This window comes from Narcine bancroftii, chromosome 1, assembly GCF_036971445.1.
Source record: "Narcine bancroftii isolate sNarBan1 chromosome 1, sNarBan1.hap1, whole genome shotgun sequence".
In the NCBI taxonomy this organism is placed as follows: domain Eukaryota; kingdom Metazoa; phylum Chordata; class Chondrichthyes; order Torpediniformes; family Narcinidae; genus Narcine; species Narcine bancroftii.
Window position 1 is genome coordinate 441,974,500 of NC_091469.1, and position 27,794 is coordinate 442,002,293.

Genomic DNA, 27,794 nt, shown 5'->3' on the forward strand with positions numbered 1-27,794 from the left:
GCAGTGAAAAAGATTAAGAACTTCAAATTCCTGGGTGTTAACATCTCTGAAGATCTGACCTGGAGCCTCCATGTCGATGCAATCACTAAAAAGACTTGCCAGTGGCTAAACTTCGTGAGGAGGTTTAGCATGTAAGCAAAGATTCTTGCAAATTTCTACAGGTGTACTGTGTATTGCAAATTTGTCTGGAATTGAGGTGGCATTGCACAGGACAGAAAAGACCACAGTTATGAACTTGGCCAGTGACATTGCAGGCAGCGGTCTTCACCGCATCAAGGACATCCACATGAGGTGGTGTGTTAAGAACAGCTTCTATACTCAAGGACTCTAAGGTCATGCCCTCTTCACAGTGCTGCCATCAGGAAGAAGATGTAGGAGCTTGAAGACAACCACTCAACAACTCAGAAACTGCTTTTTTCCCCTCTGCCATCATATTTCTGAATGGACAATGACCCATAAACGCTACCTCACATTCTCTTCTTTTTTCCTTATTTAATTTTTTTAATGTAATTTTGTCGTGGGCTGTACTGATCCACAAGCGAACCAGGAGGTGCAGGCTCACAATGGGCTGACATCACAATGGACCTTCAAGAAGCCAAGGATCACAGGAGTCATGCTGATAAGTTTTCGGAGAGTTCCAGTAAAGTAATTTGATTGGTTCAACTCACTCACAGCTTCTATCTGGTTTTTTTCTTCTGTTTGCTGCACAGCAACCACAATGGTGACCCCGATCATCCAGACAGCATTTTGGACCCCACGATGAATGACACGAGTGCACAGAATACAGTCTTACTGAAGCTGCTGACCTTTTGGACCTTACAGCTGCTCATCTGGTATGAACAGGCTGAGGCCCAGTTTCAGGTCAGGCAGATCACCGCAGACTCCTCAATATATTACCGCATGGTTAGTTCGCTCGACCAGGAGACTGCCGGACGAATCAATTACTTCTTACATCAACCACCTACCGCTGACAGGTATGAGGCAATTAAGGCGCTTCTTATCCGCAACTTTGGGCTTTCCCACTGCGAACGAGCAGCCCGGACGGCCTGAGCGTCCACATACTGACCGCCCTTATGAACAATATGTTGGCATTAATGGATGGCCACAGGCCCTGCTTACTGTTCGAGCAGATATTTATTGAATAGATGCCAGAAGACATCCGACTACTCTTCACGGATGATGACTTCAGCAACCAGTGCAGGCTAGCAGCCCGTGCAGATGTCCTGGGGCACACCAAGCAAGAAGCGGGGCATTCATTGACATAGTCGCTGTGTTTTGCCAATGATTGGTCTCTCTCTCCCACTCCACCAAGAAGGCTGGTGACAGCCGCAGCAGTTGGAGGCTCAAACTCGGAGCAGTGGTGTTTCTACCATTAGAAATTGGGTTCTGGACCCCGCTACTGCCGTCCACCTTGCTCCCGTCCAGGAAACGCCATGGCTGGCTGTTGCTGGTTGCTATGATGGTTGGCCACCGAGACAGCTTCCTTTATTTATGGGATCGACTCTCAGAGTGGCATTTCCTCATGGACATAAGTGGAGGTCAGCGTCATGCCCTGTCGAACTGAGACACCTCTGCTAGGAAATAGGGGCCATCCCTCACCAACAATAGTAGCACACACATGTACAGGAACAATAGCACACACATGTACAGGGTGCAGACCATCCTGCTCGAGTTTGGCTCCTGCTGTTTTACCTGGACCTTCACTTTGGATGATGTGTCCCAGTCCCGACTGAGAGCAGACTTCCTTTGAACCCACTGCCTCCTGGTGGGTCTTAAAGGGCGCCATCTGGTCAATTCCACAACCTTCCAGATCTTCACACTTCGTGAAGCCAAGTTCTGGCCCCCCTTCTTTGACTCCGTAACCTTATTGGGCAATGAGTTGCCAGAATCTTGGCAAAAATTCCTGGCCATTATAGTGCCACATTTCTCCACCGTGGTCCTGAAATATGGCATCCAGCACCACATCCTCATGGTGGGTCTGCTGCTACACACCTGAGCATGCAGGCTTCCTCCCAACAAGCTGTGACCCACCAATGAAGAATTCAGGAAGCTGGAGGTGATGGCCATCATTTGGTGCTCGGACAGCCCATGGCCTTCCCTCTACACGTGGTGTCAAAGTCTTCTGGGGGATGGAGACCTTGTGGGGACTACTGCTAGCTCAGTGACATCACAACAGCCGACCAGTACCCAGTTCCCCACATTCAGGACTTCACGGCAATCTACATGGAGCAAGGACCTTCTCAAAAATCTACTTGAACCGGGGGTACCACCAGCGACGTCCCCAAGACAGCCTTCATCACACTATTCAGCCTTTTTGAGTTCCTCTGCGTGCCATTCAGCCTCAAAAAACGCAGCACAGACTTTCCAGAGACTCAAGGACTCGGTGGGGCATGGCCTGGATTTTGTTTTTATCTACCTAGATGACATCTTCATCGCCAGTCATTCATGACAGGACCACATAACATACCTGCAGATGCTCTGTCAGCGACTACGGCCTAGCCATCAACTCATTGAAATGTCAGTTCAGCCTGACGACCATTGATATCCTTGGGCACCGCTTCGATCTGACACAGGACGGTCCCTCTTTCGTCAAAGGTTTGCCAAGCCAATTACAATCAAATGTTTGTAGGAGTTCATTGGGATGGTCAACTTCTACCATTGATTCCTGCCATTAGCTGCCGGGATCATATGACCACTTTTCAAGATGGTGTCCAGTCCGACCAAAGAACTCAGCTGGGAGGCGGAGTCTTCGGCAGCTTTTGGCCAGGCCAAAGATGCAGTGGCCAACACCACCCTTCTCGTGCATCCATGCATTGATGTGCCCAACACCCTCACATGCAACGCATCCAACACGGACGTTGGTGGCCTCCTGGAACAGCTGATTGATGGACATTGAAGACCACTTGCTTTCTTCAGCAGACACTTGCAGCCCTCAGAGAAGAAGTATAGTGCATTCGACAGGAAGTTACTAACTGTCTACCTCACCATACGCCATTTCCTCTATTTCCTCAAAGGACAGGGTTTCATGATCCTCACTTATCACAAGCCCCTCACTTTTGCTTTCGCCAAGATGTCAGACCCGTGGTCAGCAAGATAGCAGTGTAATTTCTCTTCTATCTCAGAATATACAATGGCTATCAAGCACGTTTCTGGCAAGAACAACCTCGTCATTGATGCGCTGTCCTGTACGTCCGTCCTGTCTGTATGCTCCCTGTCCCCAAGAATCGACTATGCAGTGCTCGCAGTAGCCTGGCGGCAGGATGGTGAGATATCAGCCTTCCGCACTGCTGTCTCAGGGCCATTGAAGCCACACTTCTCTGTGACCTGGGCCCATCATTCCCGCTGGTGGAGGCGTTGCATCTTCGCACTATATGGGTTGGCCCACCCATCCATCGGGTGACAACTGGTTGCAGACAGGTTCACGTGGCATGGCCTACTGACAGACATACAAGGTTCAGAGGCACATGAAAGCTCTTCAGTCTTTCCCGCCAACACACAGATGATTTGACCATGTCCATGTGGACATTGTTGGGCAGCTGTCGGTTTCCAGAGGCTCCACATACCTGTTCTCGATGGTGGACAAGTTCACTCGATGGCCAGAAGCTGTCCCACTCTTGAGCACTTCCATGACATCCTGCGCCAGGGCCCTCCTCGTCATTTGGATACCCCTTTTCGGCCTTGGGTGCTTCTTGTGCTGAAGGAGGATTTGGCCACATAGTCCGCTGAGCTCGCCTATGGGGCCCTGCTGACAGACCCAGGAGAGTTTGTGCCAGCAGCTCGCAGACAGGAGGAAACAACTACACTGCTGCTAACATGACTTCGCAAGAAGGTAAACACCCTGGCCCCTGTCCCAACCTCACACCAAGGTCCAGATCCATCCTACGTCTCGGAGGATCTCGAAGACTGCGAATACAACTTCATAAAGAGAGGTGTGCAGCAGATGCCTCTTCAGAGCCCATATGAAGGTCCATGCAAAGTGTTTCGGCTCAATGGGACTATGTCCTTTTTGGACATTGGGGGTAGTCAGGAAATGATCACAGTTGACTATCTCAAACTGGCACACCTTGACCTCAGCCAACCAGTAACTGTTGCAGCTCTGCAGTGGAGAGGTCGGCCTCTCAAATGTACAAACTGTTTATGAACTTTGGTCTTGGCATAACTTCGAACACCAGTCTGGGGGGTCGGGAGGGGCGGGGTTGTCATGTACCAGACTGCACAGATCCACAAGCGATCTGGGTCATGGAGGTGCAGCCTTGCACTGGGCTAACATCACAATGGTCCCAGTGTGGGTGCCATAAAGGATCATGGAAGTGGTGCTGATAAGTTCTCGGAGAGTTCCAATAAAATCAGTCAGTTGGTTCAACTCACAGCTGTGTGGTTTTTTTCATTCGCTCACTGCACAGCACACCGACCACAATTTATACTTTTAATATTTGAATCTGGAATGAATATTTGCACCAATAATGCTGCCGCAAAACAATAAATCTCATGACATGTTCATGACAATAAATTCTGATTCTGATTTCATGGCAATTGTGACTTAATTTTTTTTAATTTGGTATATTTTTGTAATGTGCTTATATCTCAATTTTTTTTATTCTCTAATAATCTATATTATTCTTGTAACCCTGTTCTCTGATATGTTTTTTTTTCAATTTCGTTATGTCTTTCTCTAAACCATCCAGCTCTGTAAAATATTCTCTCTAAGATTTTTTGTATAAGAAATAATTTGTCCTCTTTGATGTATTTTAAGTGTATTCCATATTAAAATGCTATGATCATTAGAAGGAAGATTAGTTTCACAAAATAATTATTTGTCTTTTAATAAACTCACAAAAGTCCTTCCTTTTCAACAGTGGCATTGAGATGCCATCTATACACATTTTCTTGTTTTTCCATTATCGCAGTTTTTAACTGAGAAGACTTTAAAAATAAATCAATCCTTGCATATGAATCATGTACCCTTGAGTATAACGAATAGTCTCTTTCTACAGGGTTAAGTTGCCTCCATATATCAATCAAATTTAAATTCTTCATCATTGATGTGTCATTTTTCAGCTTTTGCCCTTGTTACTGTTCTAGCTGATTTATCCAATATTGGATAGAGACAGAAATTGAAATCTCCTCCGACCAGTACATTTTGTCTTCCCTCTGCTGTTTTTTAAAAAATTCTTCATAAAGGCTTCATCGTCATAATTTGATATACAGAGATTCAAAGAAGTCCATGATTCTGCGTAAATTTTACAATGTTCCATTACAAATCTTATAGCTTGGTCAGTCAGTTATTATTTGTATATTTTTATTGATTAAAATCACTACTCTTACTTTTGAGCCAAATGGCGACAATATTTCTCCCACCCATCCTCTTTTTAATTTAGCATGTTCTGATTTATTAAGATGTGTTTTTTGTCGAAAGATTATATCTGCCCTTAATTTTTTCAGGTGTGCCAAGACCTGCTTCTTTTTTACCAGCCCGTTTATCCCATTAACATTAAGACTAATAAATTTTAGCATTCTATCCATATTGATTTTTTAAACAGATATTGTTTAACAATAAAAACCTTTTTGTTTAAATAATAGTAATCTTTCCCCTTCAAAAAACACATACAATGTCCCTGCCATGTTAGTGATGTAAACTGGAAGCCCCAAAAGCCCGCAGAATCCTTTGAGGAAGAAGAACCCCTCTCTTTAGCACCATCTTTTATAGATACTCCTCCAGGTGTCATTGTCCCCCTTAGACTGGAGTCCCCAACCTGCTACTACTTTTCCCAAGTTTTCACTCTTCATGAACATTTCAATAAATTTACTTTTCAACAATAAATACAGGACAGTTTTTTAAAAAATGCAACTTTTACTTCGTCCCATTGTAAACATTCTTCACTGACTTCTTGGTAACTTTGGTCTTTTCATAAACCTCGCAGGAAGTCTTCCACCTCGATCTTTGTCTTGAAAAATCATTGATTACCTTCAGCTATTTCAACCCTCAGAGTTGTGGGATATATCAACAAATATTTCAAGTTTTTGGAAAACAATTGTCTTTTTACATCACCAAACTCCTTCCTTTGCTTAATCAAAGTAGGACCAAAAGCTTGGAAAAATAGCACTTTTTCATGACAGGACATTATTTTGCTTAGAGTATTCATGTGTTGCTCCCAGAATTATCTCCTGTTCCAGGTAACTCAAAAGTCTTACCAGGACCGGTCGCTGATCGCTGGCTCTCCTTAGTCCGAGGGTCTGGTAAACCCTTTCAATATGTAATTTTTCTCTGAATTTGTCTTTTCCCAGCACTTGTGGGATCCATGTTTCAAAGAAATTGACTGGATCGATTCCTTCTTTCAGTGCGATAACTTGAACATTATTTTGTCTGCTAAAATTCTTCATGTGATCGATCTTGTCCTGCAAACCTTGTCTGACTCCCATTGGTTCTCGCCTCTTTTTCCAAAGCTTTTAGCTTATCCTGTGTTTTTACCAAGTCACTTCTGCATGGTTTATTCTTTCCATCAAGTCTTCAACGATTTCTTTTATTTCAGTCATCCTTTCACTCATGTCTCTTGTTACAGTTTCAAAGCCTGCAAATCGATTGCTCAAATTTTCCATAGTTCTTGTCCTGACTCCCCAGTTCTGCTTGGGTCTGCCGGTCCCGAGGTCACTCTTACGGTGCTCCCTTCTGGGCTGAGAAGAAACATCCTCAATTTTTATTCTAGGCTGCCTTGGTTTCTTAGTACTTGTTTTTTCCATTTTTTGATACTCTTCATGGAGAGCTTGATCAAAACATGTCTGTCTAAGTCCTTCTCATAGTGTTAGGTAAAAACATGAGCTGGGAATGTAGAAGGAGTCACCCAGTGCTGGGCCGTAACAAGATGCAGTTGTGACCTTGTACTCTCAAGATAAGAGTGGGGATGACAAATTGATGTGCAGGAAGCTAGCAGAGAAGGATAGCAACAGTTTATTCATTGGACAATGTCATGGTATGATAATTTACTAAGTACATATCCTAAGGTATAAAAAACACCACTTGCTGATAACGGCAGAATGCGCCTTCTCCAACTAACACTGTTAGTTGCAAGTGTTACAATCCGGCAATAAAGAACAAAGAACCTTGATTTCGACTCAGTCTGGTGTTTGTCTCACTCATTCATGAACAAAGCAGACCTAACAATAGCCATGCCCCAGTTGTAATGTGTAATTTGATTTTTGAAATAATGTTGAAGGAAACATGGAGTTACTTGTGGAAATATTCTTTGAGGCCTTTATTTTGTCTTGCAGGCTCTAACATCAGTGGTAAACTATAGAGAGCCAAAGTCTTCGTGCAAGGCTCCAGAGCTGGTAAGTGTGGCAAGCATATAAAACTTAATGTTAACATCCTCTTCTTTTGAAATTTTGGAGATAATTTTTAAAATGCCAAATCTTGCATTTTTGTTCTACACAATATTGACATTTTTATGAATGCTTGTATATCCTCACAAAATACTCTCCAAATAAAAACAAAATATAGTCGATGTAGGAAATTTGATCAGCAAGTGCTGGAAATAACCAGCAAGTCAAACTGCATCTGTGGCAAAAATTGAGTTCGTGATTAAATTACCTATTCTTTCAAATCTTTCGTTTCTATCCAAATGTGCTTCAGCATCCTACTGACCACATGTCTCAAGGTCAATACCAGTTTCAGATAGATTTTAATCTGTCTTTAGCTTCCCTCATAATGTCATGGTTCAGAATACAAAGAACCGCCTTTGATGCTAAGAATTCATTATGTTTGACTCTTAGCTTATCTTGGCCAAAGCTACATTGGAGACAGCATAATTTTACTGATTTCCTGCTTCTATTACATTTGAGAAGCATCTATTGTTATCCGGAATGATGTCAATACTGCTAATGTCTAAGATGTTAGTTCCCTTCCCACCTTAACAATAGTGCATGTTGGATATTCGCTCTGTGAACTTGGATATGAATATAAGAATGAATTAGCCATCGAATATATTGAAACACAAAAGGACACGCTGTCTTAATAACAGATCAGGAGAAAATGAAGGTCTGAGTGAGAGATCAAATTAACATGAAGGATAAATAATAAGGGAAGAGGAATTATTACTTAGTATGTTTGAAAACAGGTGCCTGAATATAATTTTATTTGCAGCTAGCTAAGTACTGTGACAACCTATTAAAGAAATCAGCGAAGGGAATGACTGAAAATGAAGTTGAGGACAAACTAACCAGCTTCATCACAGTTTTCAAGTACATTGATGACAAAGATGTCTTTCAGAAGGTAAGTGGTGGTTATTTCCAATTCCTGCAGAATGAGGCAGGTTTTCAAAACATGCAGACTTCCTTACCTCTCAAGGAAGCTACAATATTTGGCCTTAGTGCGGACAACTCAAAATCAGTACTTCATATTGAAAGCTTCCGATCAGTAGACTTAATGAAAAAAAAAGATGGTTTAAAAATCAATTAAGTAAAATTTCTTTCTTGCAATTACCCACACATTTACTTTTTCAACCCCAGTTCTATGCCAGAATGTTGGCGAAGCGGCTGATACATGGTCTATCTATGTCTATGGATTCTGAGGAAGCTATGATTAATAAACTCAAGGTTTGTAACATGTTTTTGTGCATTAGTAGAAACATGACATGAAAATTTTGAAATGGAAGAGACTGCAGATGCTGTCGTGGAGCTTAAAAAAAAACCTGCTGGAGGAACTCAGCTTGTCAAGTTGGAGGAGGAAAGGGTGTTTCAGTCCCTGGATGATGTTGAGTGAATGAGTGGAGAGACAAGTATTGCATTGCTTCTGGTTGTGAGGGCAAGTGCTGGAAGACAAGGAGGGTCACATGGAAATGGATGAATGAACCAAGGGACCGTGGAGAGAGTGGTCACTGTGGGAAGCAGAAAGGGGCTGAGAGAAGAAGATGTGACTGATGAAGGAATCCAGTTGCACCTGGCAAAAATGACAGAAAACAATGTGATGAGTGCCATTGCGGACCATCCTGTACCTGCATAAATGGTGCCTGACACAAATGAGTTCCTCCAGCAATTTGTTTTTCACTTATCATGATTTGGTTGCTTTTTCAACTCCTCAGAATTAATGCCTTTTCAAACCTAATGATATAAACACTAATCACTAACCAACTAACTCTTGGTATTCTTAATTTCTGAATGGGATAAATCTTTGAATTCCTCTGAGCTCAGAAAAATAAATTATTGTTCACAGGTTTAAGCTAAAAATGCAATTTAATATGAAATTACTTATGATTTTAAAATATTTCTTTTAATTTTTTTTGGAAAATGCACGTCCAAAGCTTTGAAAACTATTGATAATTATTTCTAATTCTACTATCATTTGATTTACTTTAGATTTACAGTATTTCTTAAAACCTGAGTAATTTAAAGATTGTTTTAATTAATTGGTCTTCAAAAATTCATTACAAAGAGGTATTTTTCCCAGAATCATTAATTTATGTTATTTCAAATTAAAGTAATCTGTATGGTAATATTTTGAACAGTTAAAGCACTTCAAAAGCATTACATATCTTCTCAGAAGTCTTTTGGAATAAAAATTCTCTTGGTCATGGTAGCATTTTACTTTGACTTAAAAACAATATTTATGTGCTATAACAAATTCATTTACTTTTTATATACAGCAAGCCTGTGGATATGAGTTTACAAGCAAACTTCATAGGATGTACACCGATATGAATGTCAGCGCTGACCTCAACAACAAATTTACAGCCACTTTTTTAAGACAACAGGACACTGTAATAGATCTTGGAATCAGCTTTCAGATCTATGTTCTTCAGGTAGATGAGACTCCAGGATAAACTTAATCCCATGTGCTGGATGTTTCCACCTTCCTTCCTGAATTAAACCAGTCACTTGTGAAACCTTTTCTGTCACTGTCTTGTTTTGAATGGAGAAATCAATTGAAACATCTTAAAAAGTATCATTAATATTTGTGAATTATGGCTTCCAGTGATGTGTTTTCAAGACATGTTCCTGTTAAGTATGAGGTTATTTATTTCATTGAAAAATTGTGGATTCCAGGTCTGTTCAAGTTTATCATCCATTGCACAAGTACAACCCAACAAAACAGCGATCTCTTGTGGAGCATCAAAGAGAAACATTTTGAAAAGTACAATTTTTAGCATTTGCAAATTTGTTGCAAAACTGATGATCATATGCATGACGTGATTTATAATGACTTGTATATCAATGCACTTTTTGCATCCTATCATTTTGATGTAAAAATATTGTTTTCAATTTTTTTAGGCTGGTGCATGGCCTCTGACTCAAACGCCTTCATCTACATTTGCCATCCCACAAGAATTGGAAAAGAGTGTACAGATGGTATGTTAATAGGTAGCTCTTTATTTGAAATGCAAGGAAAGTTATTGATGCAAATTTTCTTTGTATGGTATGAGTAAATGTCTTCTATGTTTCTTCATATAATTTTAATCCTGTTGCTAATCTTGCTAAACTGGCTCGTCACTTTAAAGGCATGGTTGTTAGTGGGTCAAAGGTGAGATGGTGGAAAGGGTATTTATTGCAGTGAATTAAATATATTGCACATATGGAGGATGGAAAGTTTAATGCTAGTGGCACAGATAAAACAACATGCCGTCCTGAAATTCAAATAAGAAAATTCTGCAAAAACTCAGCAGGTCAGGCAGCATCTAGGAGAAAGCAATGACATTAACCTTTAAAAATGATGACGTTTCATCAGAACTTAGAAAAATTGGAGAGCACGTGTGCTTTTGTTTGCAGAGAAGAAGGGTGGAGTAATCTCTGATAAATAAAATAAAGCAAACAATAACCAATGCAACTTTCAGTTCATGGTTTAGTTTTCTGGAAAAGAGATCAAAAGCATGTTTTCTTGTACAGCATTAAGTGTAGATCTCAAGATATGGCAAGAAATTGATTTGAGAAGTACCAACTGTGCTGATCAGACCCAATATGGATAATACACTCTGACAGCTACATGTTTTTCTCACCCAGATGCAAAGGAAAGAAGTGCATCGAAAGTTAGGGTGTGCCCTGATGAAGTCGGTTGTAGAGGATTTGTTGCCAAATCCACAGCAAGCTGCTGAGGGAAGTAGGAATCATAGGGCAGGCCCTCAGAAAGGTAATTAAACCCCTATCCAACTTAGCTGAAATGAGCAGTCAATGGCTCTGGCTAAAAAGGAGGGATCCTATCTGGGCTCCAAATGACCACTAGGAGAAACAGATATGGGACACACACCCAGGTTTTGATCAGCCTGTGGTGGCCAGCCTTGGCAGAGACCATCTTGTATTTAAAAGGTCAAAACACCCAATGATACCAGGGAATACAACTGAAGATTTGACTGATACCGGTTAATATTTCCTCGTGGTTATCATCCATTATTGTAATTGAGACAACTGACCATATTATTTTGATGAGAGAGGATCAATCTAGCCAATACTGAAACATCAGGGATTGCAACATCTAATCCTATATATCAAACTGTGAGAGTGCATTTTGCTCAACACCTTAGCAAAAACAAGAAGGAAACAGAAATCACTAAGGGTGAACAAAGTAACAGACAAAATGAAACCATGTCAAGATAAGCAGGACTTCTTCATGCTGGGAACTCCTTGAAGGGAAGGAATGGTGAATTAAACAGTGTGTTGGTTGGTCTGTGGTTTTGTGTATGATTCTTGTAGGTGATTGCTGTACATCCAGATAAACTGTTTAGATTGAGGTTTTGGGAAGATGTTAAGTCACCATTGATTGATTTCTGTTTCTGGTGGTTTTCACTAATCTCACACTGATGAAACCTCAGACAGGAACTCATCAGTGTAGGGTCAATAATTGGATTTTTTTTTAAATTGGTTGTCACGAGTGGAAAGAACTCAAGCAGAAGATGAATAAAATTATCCCTCTCTGTCACTTTGGACCTCAAAGTTTAGAAGTTTTCAAAGCAGTGGCGCTGTTGTAAATGATCATTTGCATTATTGTATTAAAATAAAGTAATTGAGTTATTTTGCATATTACATAAAGGAGTAAATCATAATATTTCAAAATTTAATTGGTGGCTTCGAACCTCTCGTGAAGGTAGAATTATTATTTTTTAAAAAGCTATGCTTCATCTGGATTATGAGCAAACATTTAGCATAGCCAACTTAATTATGCAGAGTTTGTTGACAAGTCTTTTTTTTTAACTTTAAGATTTTATAACATGAATAACATATAGGATTACATTTAAAAAAATTAAGAATAAAATAATAAAATTACAATACAATATCAGTAATCTAAATAAACTATACCCTCCCCAATAATTATTACACATTAATAACCCAACTCAAATTAGTCCAACCCCCCCTTTCCCCCAAAATAAAGAGTGAAGAATTAATAAAGTTAATAATATATGAGAAAAAAAACCCACTTACAAAAAAAAACAAAAACGTAACCGATTAAAATACTAACAAAAAGGAAAGTAATTAATACTAAGATATCAGACTTAAAAAACATATTTAAATCAAACTTAAATGCATTTAAAAAACGGAGTTAAGATGAAACATATATTTAACTCAAACTTAATATAAAAAATTAGTAAAGTTAGTAACATTATCTATCAAAAATTCTTAAACAATAATCAATTCTTTAAAAAAATTGTAGCATGAAAAAAAAGATGAAAAAAAAACTTTCTCTATAGAGATAAACCTTCACCAAATATCAACTAACTTCACATCTATCATCATATTAGTCACATAAACCACCATCTTAAAACAAAATTCAAACCTCATTAAGCATTGTACAATTCAATTTTAGTACTCTTCCACCATTTTTCCCTTTTACTCTTGAATAGTTATCCAATAAAAGCTCCAATACCACATTTAAATATCCCAAATCATTACGTTAAAATTCAGATATCCAAATAATAAAAACACATCTACAACAAAATCTATATCTTCAACAAATGGAGCATAAACCACAAACAAAATTCAAGCCTCATTAAGAATTATACAATTCAATTTATAACTTTCACCATTATTCCCTTCGTTCTATAACTAAAATAGCAAAATAATATACACCAGAATTACCACTCCTTTCACCTTAAAGTTAAAGAAAAAATATTAAAAAAAACTTATCCATCCCATTCACATTTAAATTTCAGATATTCCTTATCTACTGAATAAACTTTACAAAAAAAAACCACATCAATTTTTAGTTTTTTAAACAATCAAATACTTTCTTATGCTTTTTTTTAATATTTAAACAAAAAAAAACCTTCACTCTTTAATCTAATAATACAAAAAAAAGGAAAAAAAACGGGTAGGAGGTTAAAAATACCCTCTCCCGTCCAAACCGCGCAATGCGGTAACTCCCAAAAAAAAATGGGTGTGAGATAACTCACACGTAGCAGATGACTTTCAGGAAATAGTGCCTATCCAGTTCTCTCCCCCAACTCTCACTTCATCTTAAACTAACATCATCATTATTTAATATCCCTTTTTTTAAAAAAAAACATTAGAAAAAAAAGGACAACTCTTCTTTTAATCAGCTCCAACTGCCGAGTCACCATTACAACCATTCCTTCTTGGAGCACGGCTCTTTTCTTCCATCTCTTGTCTCCTTAGAGATCGCGGCGGACTATGTCTCTGTTGAAACTGAGTAATTGGCAGCTCTTGAGCAAATGCTATAGCTTCCTTTGGAGAATCAAAGAACTTTGGTTGGCAACCATCTTGAAAAACCTTCAAAACAGCTGGATATCTAAAGGTTGCCTTATAACCTTTCTTCCACAACAACTCTTTAGCAGGATTGAATTCCCGTCGTTGGAACATAACTTCTTGACTCAAATCCACATAGAAGAAAACTCGATTATTTTGAATCATCAAGGGTGATTTTCTCTGTTGTGCATTTCTAATAGCCACTCGTAAAATTATTTCTCTGTCGTAATAATTCAAGCAATGAACCAAAACAGGTCTTGGACTTTGACCTGAAATAGGTCTTCTACGCAAGGCTCTGTGAGCACGTTCCAGTATTATACCTTCCGGGAAATGTTCTTTACCCAGCACCTGCGGAATCCATTCAGTAAAAAATTTTCTTGGGTCTGGTCCCTCCATACCTTCCGGCAAACCAATAATCTTTATATTGTTCCGTCTGGATTGGTTTTCCAAATAATCAATCTTTTTCACCAAATTTTTATTTTGAGTTTGTAAGTCTTCGACCATTTTGGTCACATCAAAAACTTGATCCCGTATTTCGTCTATATCTTCTTCACACGAATTAAATTTATCTCTCACTTCAAGCTTAAAAGCTCCAAACTCAGCCATCTGTTGAGAATGTATTTTCACCAAAGTATTAAACCTAGTACCAAGTTCAGTCATAATCTTGGATAATCCCTGCATTGTATAAGATAATTTAGATTCAAGATTCACAAAAATCTTTTCAATTGGAAGAGATTTTGGCTCAACAGATTCCTGCTTCTTCTCCAAAGGATCTTCTATTCCTTCCTTCATTCTGGTTGCCTTTCTTGTAGTATGACTGTGTGTGGAAACCCCAGCCACAGCCTCTCCAGCAATGACTGGCCGGGGTTTTCCCCAGTCCATAATGTATTAAATTCTCCCAGTACATCAAGTTGTATAGGTTCTTGTATCTCAAGAGATGCAGTTTGCAGCGCCACCTCTACTGACAAATGCCTTTGAGTAACTCTTTGTTCTAAAGGCTGTTTGGCGCCCTCTTTAGGGAGCTCTACCGGTGTAACATAGAGCTCTACATCTGAACACTGTACCTCTCTCCTGGGATCCATTTCACGCTGAGTCCCGGTGTCTTTCCTGTAGGTAGGCTCCAAAACTTGAACTTTTAGAAAATGTAGTTTTTTGATGATCTGTTGTCATTTTTTTTCGCTCTTTTCCACCAATTGTACCATCATAAGTTAAATTAACAGCACTGAAATTATCTAAGCTTTTAAAGAATTTTAACGGGCATTTCTAGACAAAACAATAAGATAGAGTCTGGAGAGGAATGGAAGGCACGTCTGATCCTTATGCCATCCTGCCACGCCCCCCCCCTTTGTTGACAAGTCTGATGGCAATCCTCCCTCAAAAGTTAAGACACAAGAATCTGCAGGTGTAGAAATCTGGAGCAATAAAATGTGAATCGATGGATTGTGTCAACCTGATATGTCCATATTTCCTACCACCCTCCTCAGATGCTGCTTAACTCACTGAGTTTCTCTAGCAGTTTGCTTTTTTCGTCTCTCAAAACATTTCACTTGCAATTCATTCGTGAAGTTTTTTAGTCATCTCTTAACTTCATCATCATTAGGAAAATGTTACTGATGGGTAGTTTTGAAGTATTGGCTTACATAATTCTTTCCTTACAGTTTGAATTGTTTTACAATCAACACTTCAGTGGAAGAAAGCTTACCTGGCTGCATTATCTTTGTACAGGTAAGAATTCTTCAATACCTCAATCTCTCAAAACCTTTACTGTAAATGTGTGAAAGAGAAAAAGTGTATATCATGGCTATTGTGATTTATGGTGTGAAAAATAAAAAATTAAAAAAAAAAAAATGAAAGAAAATCGATTTGAATATAAGCAATTTTGGTGCACACTTTGTCAATGGTAATGCAATTCAGAAATCAGAACTGGTCAATTTTATAAGGTACATGTCTTTTTTTGTCTCCAAACTGTTCCTGTGTAATTATTCCAGTACAATTCAAAAAAAGACACAAGATTTATAGGAGTATTTTATGCAACATATAACTTTGGGAAGATTTAATTCCCTATAAGATGGTAACTTTTGTCATATTTGTATCAGGAACTTGGAAATCAAAGCAAGACCAGGCAATTGCAAATCACACAAATCTCAACACTGCTTTCTTATACAATAGTAATTCCATATTTCTTGATTCCCTCAATTTCCACAGTAAAACCCCTGGTATCCGGCACCTATGGGGATTGGAAGATGCTGAATAAGTGAATTTTCCAGTTGCTTCAGATTTCCTATTGTGTGATTGACGAGCTAATGTCGAGTCATGCCAATTTTAAACTTCCGTACATTTCATCTATTTGGTTTTCGTAATATTTTTTGCCAGTACCTTGAGGCTGTTGGTTGCTTGAATTCTGGATAACAGGTTTTACTGCACTTGTGTCTTGAATGAGCCTCCATTACAGACTTCATGAATTCCAAAGTCTCACCATCCACTGAATGAAGAAATTTGCTCTCATTTCTTCTTTTATTCTTTTTTAATGTAAGTCAGCTTTAACTAATATATGTATGTCTTTTACCTTTATTGTCAAACTCTGATTAAACATTTTATCCTTTGGTTCATTGTGGTCTATTAATTAACGAAACTGACAAATTATGGAACACTGTATTTGCACATTTCATGTTTTCTCTCTTTTTTTTAATGGGTGGAAAAGGTGAAGTAAAAATGAACTATTTATCAAAGCCTTATGTAGCTATGGTCACTACATACCAAATGGCTGTGCTGCTAGCATTTAACAACAGTGAAATCGTCAGCTACAAGGAGCTCCAAGACAGCACACAGATGAATGAAAAGGAACTCAGTAAAACCATAAAATCCTTGCTTGATGTGAAAATGATCAACCATGACTCTAGCAAGGCAAGTATGGTGATGAAATGATGGTAACATATTTAAGGAATTTGTTGCAATGTGAAGACTTATTTTAACATTGTTTTGCAAGAGCTAATATATAATACCTCCGCCTTTAATTAAAGTGATGGCTATACCAGAATGCCTGCTAAATGGGAAACTTATGAGGAATGAACACAACTAAATTAAGAAATGGATAAATTCATGAATTTCTAGTTTGATTCAATTCCAGAGACATCTTCGATTTCCACAAAAAGGAATAAAAACTAAAGCTGACATTTCAAGTTTTCCAGTAACTCATGATAAATGCTCAAGTGAGAAAGACTTGAAGTATGGAGTGATGCGGAGTTGTTGGAGGAGTACTTCAAGTGTTCCCAGATTCCCTGTGTTTGACAGGGAAGTCATCCAAGATGAAAATTCCTAATAGTTCTGTGACCTTTTCATGCATTTATAAGGTTGCAAACGTTGGGCCATGTTATTGAAGGCTTGAGTGGGATTCCTTCATGACAGGTTAACATCCTAACACACTAAATAATAAAATGTTGGCACTCAGAAACAGTAGACTCACAAACAAAAGAAGGGAAACTAGTAAACTTTAAAAAATTACTGTGAATAAAGTTTAATGAGAGAAAAGTACAATCAGCCAGTGGATAAACACTTGAGTATCTACGTCAGATCACAGCAGAAAAGTGAATTTTTAGGTATATCTGCTTCAACGAAATGTCTTGATAAAATGCTGCTTAGGGAAAAGTTCACATGCACTCAGGAAACCACTTGCTGTATAAATTCACCTTAGATTATTTTATTTTTACAGGAAGATGTTGACTTGGATTCCATTTTCTCATTGAATACAATTTTCAGCAGTAAAAGGACAAAATTTAAAATTACAACCTCCATGCAGAAAGATACACCGCAAGTAAGAGCTTTTTTTGTCTTGATTTATCATTTTTCATAGTTATTGGTCAAAAATAATCACCGAGGTAGAAACATTACTTTCCAGCATTAATTTTCGTAGAATCATAAAGCACAAACCAGACCCTTCTGCCACCAAAGTCATGTAGCCAATCAAATATCCATCTGTATTCATCTCATTTACCTGTACTTGGTCCATAGTTTTCTCTTCCTTAGTAGATTCTGCTGCTATTCTGGATACTTAAATGTGAGGAGATTTTCCTACACCACTCAAAATGTCAAAGATTCATTTTGTTGTCGAGTAATAATAAATTAAAAATGTAAAGTACATTATCCATAGGGCAAACAAAGGGTCCCCATAAGCATAGCGTAGGAGAAAGAGAAATAAAATAATCTCCCTTCAGATCCACTGACAGTAAACCTGATGATTTAACTTGTTGAACTTTGAATGTGCATACAACAGTATAGCATTTTAGTTTATAACATTTTTACGTGGATCTATATCTGATTAAGTAAGAAGAGAATAGAGAGCAATTGTTACAATTGTGTGCATGGACTTATCCTCCTGCGCTCTCCCAGCATTGCACAGACTGCAATTCAAAACATGGCCAACCCGATGAAATCAGGAGACCTTCAGTATCCGAGAACCTTTGGGAGCTCGTCTTGCCCTCAGCACCCTCTTGAATCCCAGTTCCGATTCCTGGTTCCCTTGAGCACCTGCCCCCTGTGAGTGTCCTTCAACCGCAAGTTACCAATGGCCTACAGCCTGTGTGGGTCATTCAGCCATTGATCCCCTCACCATCATATGGGGACGTCTCATATGCATCTCCATCTCAATGGGGAAGAGGGGTTGTTTTCCCTGTTTCTGGTGCCCTGCACCAGTTTGCTACTCCCTCGCAGTCTACAACCCCTTGCAGTATGCTACCCTGCACGGGGACCATCATTTTGGCCACAGACCCTATGGTTGCTGAATTTAAAATAAAAACACCATCAGCCTCTTTAACAGGCCATTTAAAGCCTATACGGAGCCATCAGCTTTAGGATCGGGTGGTACGACCTTGCAGAGCAGCATGGTGTCTCCACTCCCAAATAATCCATCCCAGCGAATGCCCTCATGAATCTTCTCTGCCCTTTTCCACTGTAATCATGTCCTTCCTTTAGTTTGGTGACCAGATGTGTCTGTGGTAGTCCGGCTGTCCTCTCAAAATGAATCCCCTTGCTGTGTCAGGATAGAATTCCAAAGTTCAAAGTTCAGATTTATTGTCAGTATATATGCGACATCACATATAACTCTCAAGATTCTTTTTCCAGTAGGACAGGCAGAATTTATGCTTATCGGTGTTGCAAACTGTACTCAAGAAAAAGATACATATACAAAAGAGAGAAATAGAGACAAACTGTGCAATATAGAAAAAAAACAAAGTATTCAGTAATAAATAACGTGTAAAGAAGAGTCCTAAAATGAGTCTCTGATTGAATTTGTTGTTGAGGAGTCTGATCGTGAAAGAGAAGCAACTTCTCCTAAATCTGGTGGTGTAATTCTTGTGGCATCTCTACCTATTTCCTGATGGCAGCAGTAAGAACAGAGCATGTCTTGGGTGGTGTGGATCCTTGATGATTGCTGCTGCTCTTTGATGTCAGTTTTACATGTAGATTTTCTAGATGATGGGAGAATTTTGCCTGTAATGTCAGAATCAGGTTTATTGTCATGAACATTTGTCATGAAATTTGTTGTTATGTGACAACAGTATTGAGCAAGTCATGGTACCACAGACATTCTTACTGGTACCATTGAATTCTCCTTTTTGAAGCAAGCATAAAAGGTGTTCAGCTTTTCGCGGAGTGAAGCATCACAGATTTTTATGATGTGAAGGTTTTACCTTCTGGGATTAATGGCTTCCAACCCTTGCTCAAGCTGGCATTTATCAGATTATGTTTCTAATTTCACTCGGAGTTGCTTCTTTGCTATTAAGATAGCCTTCCACATGTGATACCTGGTCTTCCTTTCGAATCAGGATCACCATTTTTAAATACTATTGATTGATGTAGTCCTCAGAGGCTGTGAATCCTTTAGTTCATCCACAGCTTTTGTTTGAGGTAATCGGGTATATATTCGTGAGCACACACACTCATTTACCTGGATGAAGTTGGTTACAGCTGTGGCATATTCATTCACATTTGAAGATGAATCCTTGAATTTGGTCCACTCTACTGATTCAAAGCTGTCCTGTAGGTGGTACCAATGAGAATCCCTGCAGAAGCTGATTCTACTCCTCCGTGATATCTGCTTCTAATGCAGTGGTTCTCAACCTTTTTCTTTCCACTTCCATACCACTTTAAGTATTCCCTATGCCACAGGTGCTCTGTGATTAGAAAGGGATTGCTTAAGGTGGTAAGTGGGTGGAAAGAAAAAGTTTGAAAACCACTGTTTTAATTGTACCTAATTGACTCGTTATGTGCATGGTTTCTTAACTCCAAAGGAAATGGGCCAATGACAATTTTTCTCAAAACAAAATATTTCAGTAACAATTGGGTCTAGAGCAATGATTCTCAACCTTCCCACTCACATACAACTTTAAGTAATCCCTAATTAATCATAGATCACTTACGGCATAGGGATTACTTAAAGAGTTATGTGAATAGAGAGAAAAAGGTTGAGAACCATTGCTCTAATGCTAATGTCAGAAGATCCTTCAAGAGGGTGAACTCTCACAAGGCCTCAGGCCTTGATACTGAATATCTGTACCAACCAACTAGCCAGAGTGTTCACGGACATTTTCAATTTTCAATCTCTCATTCCTGCAGTTGGAGGTTCCTACCTGCTTCAAAAGAGCATCAATCATCCCAGTACCGAAGAAGAGCAGACTGAGCTGCCTCAATAATTATCAGCCTCAATAATTATCTAGTGTTCAGCCCATATCCAAGGGAGAGTTAGGAAAATGGAATATAAAGCTAGATTGTTATCTGATCACTCACCCCTGTTAATAGCAATAGAACTGGAGGACATCTCACCAAGAACATATAGATGGAGATTAAACTCCATGCTGCTTAAAAGACAGGAATTTAGAGAATTTATTTGAGCGCCAAATTAAAATGTTCTCTGTGCACCTATCATTTCTTTCTCCATCTTACCAACTGATTAATATCATCTTCTCAGAGGATTGTAAGAGAGGATCCATATACATTTGGATAAATTCAGTCTGAATAGGGTTAGTCAGCAGAAAAAACACACAAATGCTGGAGAAGCTCAGCAGGTCAAACAGTGCCTTTATGTAGCAAAGGTTAAGATACATCGCCAACATTTTGGGTTTGAGCCCTTCATCAAGATGTTAAACGATGGTGATGTATCTTAACCTTTGCTACATAAAGTCGCTGTTTAACCTGCTGAGCTTCTCCAGCATTGTGTGTTTTTTTCACTTAACCACAGCATTAACAGAATCCTGTGTTTTACCCAGGGTTATTCAGCACATCTTTGTGTGTCGGATAACCTGTCTCACTAATTTAATTTTGTTCCAAGAGGTGACCAACGGTGAAAGTAGGGCAGTAGATGATGTCCATGTGACCTTCAACAAGGCCTTTGACAAGGTTCTGCATGTTAGGCTGGTCCAAAAGGTCAGATCATGTAGGATCCAGCGAGGCAAGGTAATTGGATGGAGTGTTGGTTTGATGGTAGGATATGAAGGATGGTTATAGAGGGTTGTTTGTCATCTATATTAAAGACTTGATGACAATGTAATTAGTATGGTCAGTAAGTTTATGGAAGACACATAAATATACAGTGGACTGTTAAAAGGTTATCTAAGATTACACCAGGATCTTGATGAACTGGGAAAATAGGACAAAGAATGGCAGTTAGAATTTAACTCAGACAAATGCATTTTGGTAGGTTAACCAAGGCAGGTCTTAAATAATATACGGTAGGCCTCTGGAGAGTGTTAAAGTGCAGGAGACTTGAGGGCAGAGGTGCATATTTTAATAAACATGACCATGCAAATAAGCAGGGTGATAAAGAAGCAGTTTGGTGTGCTGGCCTTCATTGGTCAAAGCATTGAGTTGTGAAGTATGGATGTCATGTTGCAACTAGAGTGAGACTGCGCTTGGAGTATTACGCACAGTTTTATCCACCCTGAACTCAAATTAATTTGTTCCATCTCTTCACTTTCCAGAGACAAACTGTCAACAGATATCTGACATAAACCCATTAACTCCCAAAGTTACCTTGACTGCAACTCTTCCCACCTTGTCTCCTGCAAGGATTCTATTCTTTCTTTCAAATACACCTCCACTGCATTTGCTCCCAGAATTGAAGCTTTCCGTTCCAGGACATCTGAGATGTCCTTTTTCTTCAGAAAACGTAGCTTCCCCTCACTGCCATTAACTTGGCTTTCACCTGCATCTTTTCTATTTCCTGCACATCTGCCCTGGCCTCCTCTTCTCCCAGATGTAACACAGACAGAGTTTCTCTCATCTTCACCTACCATCTCACCAGCCTCCATATTCAACATATTCTCTGCAATTTCTACCATCTACAATGGGATAGCACCACCAGACACATTTTCACTTTCCCTCCCATCTCCACTTTTCTTAGGGATTACTCCCTTCACGACTACATCCACCCATCATTTCCCCTCCCCTCTCTCCCCCCCACCCCAAACCCGGTAACTACAGATATATAAGGTAACTTGAGATTTAAAGTTTGCAGTTGTTCTTCATTGGAACTTATCATGTATCATTTCATAGATTGACAATGTGAAATTGTCCCAATGCATTGGTGCAGAAATCCTCAAGATTGTGATGGATTGTGGGTCAACTGGAGTTCTTGTGGCAGTGTGTAGTGATAAGTCTACAATGCAGGGACGTTTTTCCAATTTGCTACCATTGAAACGATACTCATAAGTTTATCTTCTGCCTTTCAGTTTCTGATATCTATTGTAGTACAGGTACACAATCCTTTACCCTTGGAAGACAATGTGTTCCAAATTTCAGATTTTTCCAGATTTCAGAAAGCCAGATTTAAGCCCACCCGAATTTTGCTGCCGTATCCAGCCCCATGCCCGCCCAACTCATGCTGCCCGCCTTTCCCCTCGCCTGCCCCCCTCGCACTGCTGGTCTTCCCCCCTCACGCTGCCAGTCACCCCCTCGCCCACCCGACTCGTGCTGCCGTCTCTCCTCCCACTTGCCGGATTTTGGAGCTTTCTGGATTTTAGATGTCCGGATAAAGGATTGTGTACCTGTGTATACTAAAGCTTTATACTCATTGGTTTCAGAATTGCAATCTTTTCATTTTATTTAATGGGGACAACTGAATCCAACATTTTGGGAATCAATGTGTTTACATTAGCACAAATAGCAAATCACACATCAGACAAATGCTGAAACAATTATATTGGGTTTTTCTTATTTCATTGCTTCAGGAGATGGAACAAACTAGAAGTGCAGTTGATGAGGACAGGAAAATGTATCTGCAGGCTGCTATTGTTCGCATCATGAAAGCCCGTAAGGTGCTCCGACACAATGCACTTATTCAAGAGGTAAGAGTTCATTTTATTTTTTAGGTATTCAAAGAATTACCAAAATCCAATCATGTATTTCATATTTAAATTAATTGAAAGATATTTGCTCTTGGTGATCGAAAATACGCTTATTGCAACAACCTCAGTGGACAATAACCTCACCTAATCCTTTCGTTTCAGGCCCAGGGCTTGGAACCAGACCAGGCTGATGAAATGAAAGTCTACTCAACCCACTAAAAATTATGCAAAATTAGTTTAAACAGCCTCAGTTGGGTTCCTACTTAGACAATGTCAAATAACTATTCAGATAATTTTGCCAGGATGGTGCCTGGATTGGAGAATATGTCTTATGAGGCAAGATTTTTCAGAAGCTAGGGCTTTTCTCTTTAAAGCAAAGAAGGGTGAGTGGTAACTTACGAGGCAAGGTTAACAGAGCTGCAGCATTTCTTATTCGATTGAAGAAGGATGAGAGGTGACTTAACAGAGGTCTACAAGATCATGAGAGGCATAGTTGGGGTGGACAGCCAGCACCCCCACAGAGGGAAGTGGGTACCTGGAATTCATTGCCAGGTATACTAGTGGAGGCTGACATAATAAGGATATTTAAGAGACTCAGGCACATAGATGCATGAAAAATCAAGGGCAGTGGGCGTGAGGTAGGGAACGTTCCGATTGTTTATAGATGTTGGCACAATATTGTGGGCTGAATGGCTTGTTATGTAATGTTCTATATATATGTGAAATTAAGTTGTTAAATAAAAGGAATAATGTGTTTATTCAGCATAATCAAAACAAACCCAAGGAATAATTGCTGATGTGACAAAAATGGAAAAATATTGCCTTTACATTGGCATGTTTAATCTTTAGATATAAATAGATACTCCATGTGTCTTTGAGGGTTTCCTTTGGGTGATTTGGTTTCTTCCCTCCCTCCAAACTGTACGGTGATTGTATTTGGCTGACACGGGCTCATAGGCTGGAGGGTCCTGAAACCATGCTGTATCTCTAATTTTAAAAAAACACTGGAAGACAGGAGCAGAAGGAGGCCATGTGGCCCCTCAAGCCTGCTCCTCCTTTCAACAGGTTAATGGTTAATCTCCATCCCAAGTCTCCTGCATGCCAGCTGTTCTTTGCCCAAATTTTCTCAAACTTTTAAAAATGTATTAATCTCCCCTTTAAAAATCTTCCATGGTTTTGCCTCCAGGATAGAGAATTTCAAAGCATACCCTGTGAGTAGAAAATCCTACATATCTAAGATTTAAATGACTGTTCTATATCTTGTAAGACTCCCAGTTGTGGAAATGTCTCATTGTCTACCCTTTTATGCTCTCTTGCGATCTTGTATTGTCCAAAAAGATCACTCTGCATTTTTTAAAGAATCCATTTTCTGGAGCCTGTCATAATTGGACTAATCCTCTCATCTCATGAACAAACCTTGAGTGAATCACTTTTGAACTGCAATAAGTCTAGGGGCAGAAGTAGACTATTCAGCCCATCGTATTTGCCTTGCCATTTAATCATGAGCTGATCCATTTTCCCACTCAACCCCAATGCCCATCCTTTTCCTCATAACATTTGATGCCCTGCCTAATAAAAAAAACTTGTCAATCTCTGCCTTAAATACACCTAATGACACAGCCTCCACAACTGCCTGTGGCAACAAATGCCACAGATTTACCACCCTTTGGCTAAAGAAATTCTTTCATATCTCTGTTCTAAGCAGACACCCTTCAATCCTGAATTTAATTTGCGCCCCCTTGTCCCAGACTCTCCCGAAATTTCTACATCTATTTTGTTCATGCTTTTTAACATTCAAAATATTTCAATGCGATTTCCTCCCCCCCCCCCCCAATTTTCCTAAATTCTAACAAATACAGGCTCAAAAACTGTCAAACACTCAAAGTTATAATAATCTTTTTCTTCCCAGAATCATCCTTCTGAACCTCCTTTGAACCCTTTCCAATGACACAACCATTCTTAAATTAAGAAGAATGAAAGTAGGCGAGCAAATAATATCAATTATGATTCAAAAAGCTTCAAGTATGTAAAGAGCATACCACCTAAAATGACAGAAGGAGAAGAGAATGAAAAGAACTGACTCAGTGGAATTTCTTGTTTATTTTTATTGAGTGACAACATTGTTTGACGGGTTTAATGTATCTAATATTCTGAACTTTAAATAAATGGGAGGGGAGAAAACGACACTATATATTTAAGAAGGAAAATGTATGTATTTTGATCAATATGGTTTATAGTGTGAAAAATTAAAAATTAAAAAAAAATTTTAAAAAAGTATGTAAAGAGCAAAAGAGAGGTGAGAGTAGAAATAGGATCACTAGAAAATGAAGCTGGAGAAATAATAATGTGAGACAAGGGGATGGCTAAGGAACTAAATGAGTATTTTGCATTATTACTCATTGTGGAAGACATTAACAGTGTGCCAGTTGTTGAAGGATATCAGGGAATGGAAGTGAGTGCAGTTAATGTTTCAAGGAAGAAGGAGCTCAGAAAGCTAAATGGTCTAAGGGTGGATAAACCTCCCAGACCAGATGGATTGCACCCTCGGATCCTTAAAGAAGTTGTTATAGAGGTTGTGGAGGCATTGGAAATGATCTTTCAGGAATCAATAGATTCTGGTATGGTCCTGGAGGACTTGAAAATCTCAAATATCACTCCATGATTCAAGTAGGGAGGGAGGCAGTAGATAGGAAATTTTCAACCAGTTAGCTTGACGTCAGTGATTGGGAAGATGTGGACGTTGATTGTCAAGGTTGAGTCACAGAGTACATGACAAGATGGCCAAAGCCAGCATGGTTTCCTCAAGGGAAAATTTTGCTTCACAAACCAAATGAGGTCTTGTAGCATCTGCTACGGCAGCGTTATGGAATCAAGAGACGAACACATGGTGCGAGGGTGAACTAGTAACTGCCTTTATTGCTTGAATTCCTCACGCTGCGCGCAGGTAAACACCCACTTCTGGTGATTTGTGTGCCAACTTTTGAAAGCAATGTTAGCGTGTCGTAGCATCACTCCCTGACCGGTGGAGCGCCACCCGGAAGTGTTAATGTCCCCTGAGCAACACGTTAACTGTGGGCTTCTCTTTGGGAGTAAAGAACCCATGCCACTTTGAGTCGGATGACTGGGATGGCGATTCAGCTCGCCTAACTGCACAGTTGCTAAGCCCGCTACACCACCCACCCCGTGCGGCCTCTGCATTTGACCTGGGGGTCCAGGACAGGCTGGCCTGAGTCCAGATGCACTTCCTTTTTTTTTAGTAATTCTTTATTTATCGCACTATGAACCATATCAACCAATATATTTACATATGCGTCTCTTTAAAATATTCACAGTGACATTTTCTCTTTTTTCCCCATCCCTCCCTTCCCCCTTCCCACCCCCCTTCCAAAAAACAGGAAATATTGAACATATAAAATACAAGAAAACAATATCTTTATACAAAAGGAATACAAACAAAAAAGACGTATCATCTACTTATTCACATTAAATGTGATTGTGTTTATCTTCTTATCATTTTAGGTGGTGGTGGTCCGAGACCTGCTCTTTCTGTTATGTTCCATATATGTTTCCCAGGTTTTTTCAAACATTGTAACTTTGTCTTTTAAATTCTATGTGATATTTTTTCCCCAATGGGATACACTTAAACTTGGTTATATGGTTATATATTCGGTTAATGTTTATAGTCATGTAGTCCCACGTGGCCATTTTATCTTTATTCTCACTTCTTTTCCGCCTCTTCACCACCTCCATCCCTTTTTTCCATTACTGTTTTTTAAGTTTTCCTTTTTAATCTCAATATATGACAACGCACTTAAGACATGAAATACCCCAACAATCCTCACAATCAATAACCCTTTAACCCCAAATGAACTTCCCCTCCTTGGATTGCCCCCTGTCCCTTGACGGCAACCACAATTCCCCTTTCCATTCAGTTTGCGAACTTACTCGCAAGCGTCAACCTATTTCGCAGTGACCATTATTCTCCCATCCCCAGTCCCCCCCAGAGAACACTATTTTCCTATACTTATAACAAAGCTCTCTTTTTCTCCCCCTTCTTCCCCTTCTCTTATTCATCTTTAAATCTTTATACATACATTATCTTTACTTTATATTTTTGTATATTTTCTTGCCGGTCATCCTTCTTGTCACTCCTCCTCCTCTCTTCTGTCCAGCAAATGTTCAGCAAATTCTTGGGCTTTCTTTGGGTCCGAGAGCAGTCTATTCCATTCCCCAGGAATAAATACTTTAAGTACTGCTGGATGTCTTAATATAACAATCTTCCATAAGATTGTTTTCGCCGTGTTGAATTCCTTCCTCTTTAAAAGTTCGAAGCTTATGTCCGGGTAAAAAAAATATTTTTTGTCCCTTATATTCCAATGGCTTATTATCTTCTCTAACCTTCTTTCTTGCCTGCTCCACTATGTTTTCTCTTGTCGTATATCTTAGAAATTTTATCAATATGGATCTCAGTTTTTGATGTGGCGGCGGTTTCGGTACTAGTGCTCTATGCGCCCTTTCGATTTCTATTTCTTCATGTGAATCTGTCGTTCCCAGCACCTTCGGGATCCATCCTTTTATAAATTCCTTCATATCTGACCCTTCTTTGCCTTCTTTCAGGCCCACTATTTTTATGTTGTTTCGCCTACGTTCAATACGTCAATTTTTGTGACAATAAATCTTGTGTCTCTTTAATTTTTTTTGCTCTCTTCCACTTTCCCTCTTAAATCATTTATCTCTTTCTCATTCCTCCACATTTTCTACTCTTCCCTATTTCAG

At 39.3% G+C, this 27,794-nt stretch overlaps 1 protein-coding gene across 1 annotated transcript in view; it reads left to right on the top strand.

Moving 5' to 3' along the window:
• cul2 (cullin 2) overlaps positions 1-27,794 on the top strand; it is a 129,945-nt gene that overhangs the window by 82,151 nt on the left and 20,000 nt on the right. Inside the window, exons 12-20 of the mRNA XM_069914428.1 lie at positions 7,267-7,326; positions 8,138-8,266; positions 8,503-8,589; positions 9,636-9,791; positions 10,261-10,338; positions 15,339-15,405; positions 16,382-16,584; positions 17,390-17,491; positions 22,902-23,018. Of these exons, the coding sequence (XP_069770529.1) occupies positions 7,267-7,326; positions 8,138-8,266; positions 8,503-8,589; positions 9,636-9,791; positions 10,261-10,338; positions 15,339-15,405; positions 16,382-16,584; positions 17,390-17,491; positions 22,902-23,018 (999 nt within the window). The remainder of the gene's footprint in view (positions 1-7,266; positions 7,327-8,137; positions 8,267-8,502; positions 8,590-9,635; positions 9,792-10,260; positions 10,339-15,338; positions 15,406-16,381; positions 16,585-17,389; positions 17,492-22,901; positions 23,019-27,794) is intronic.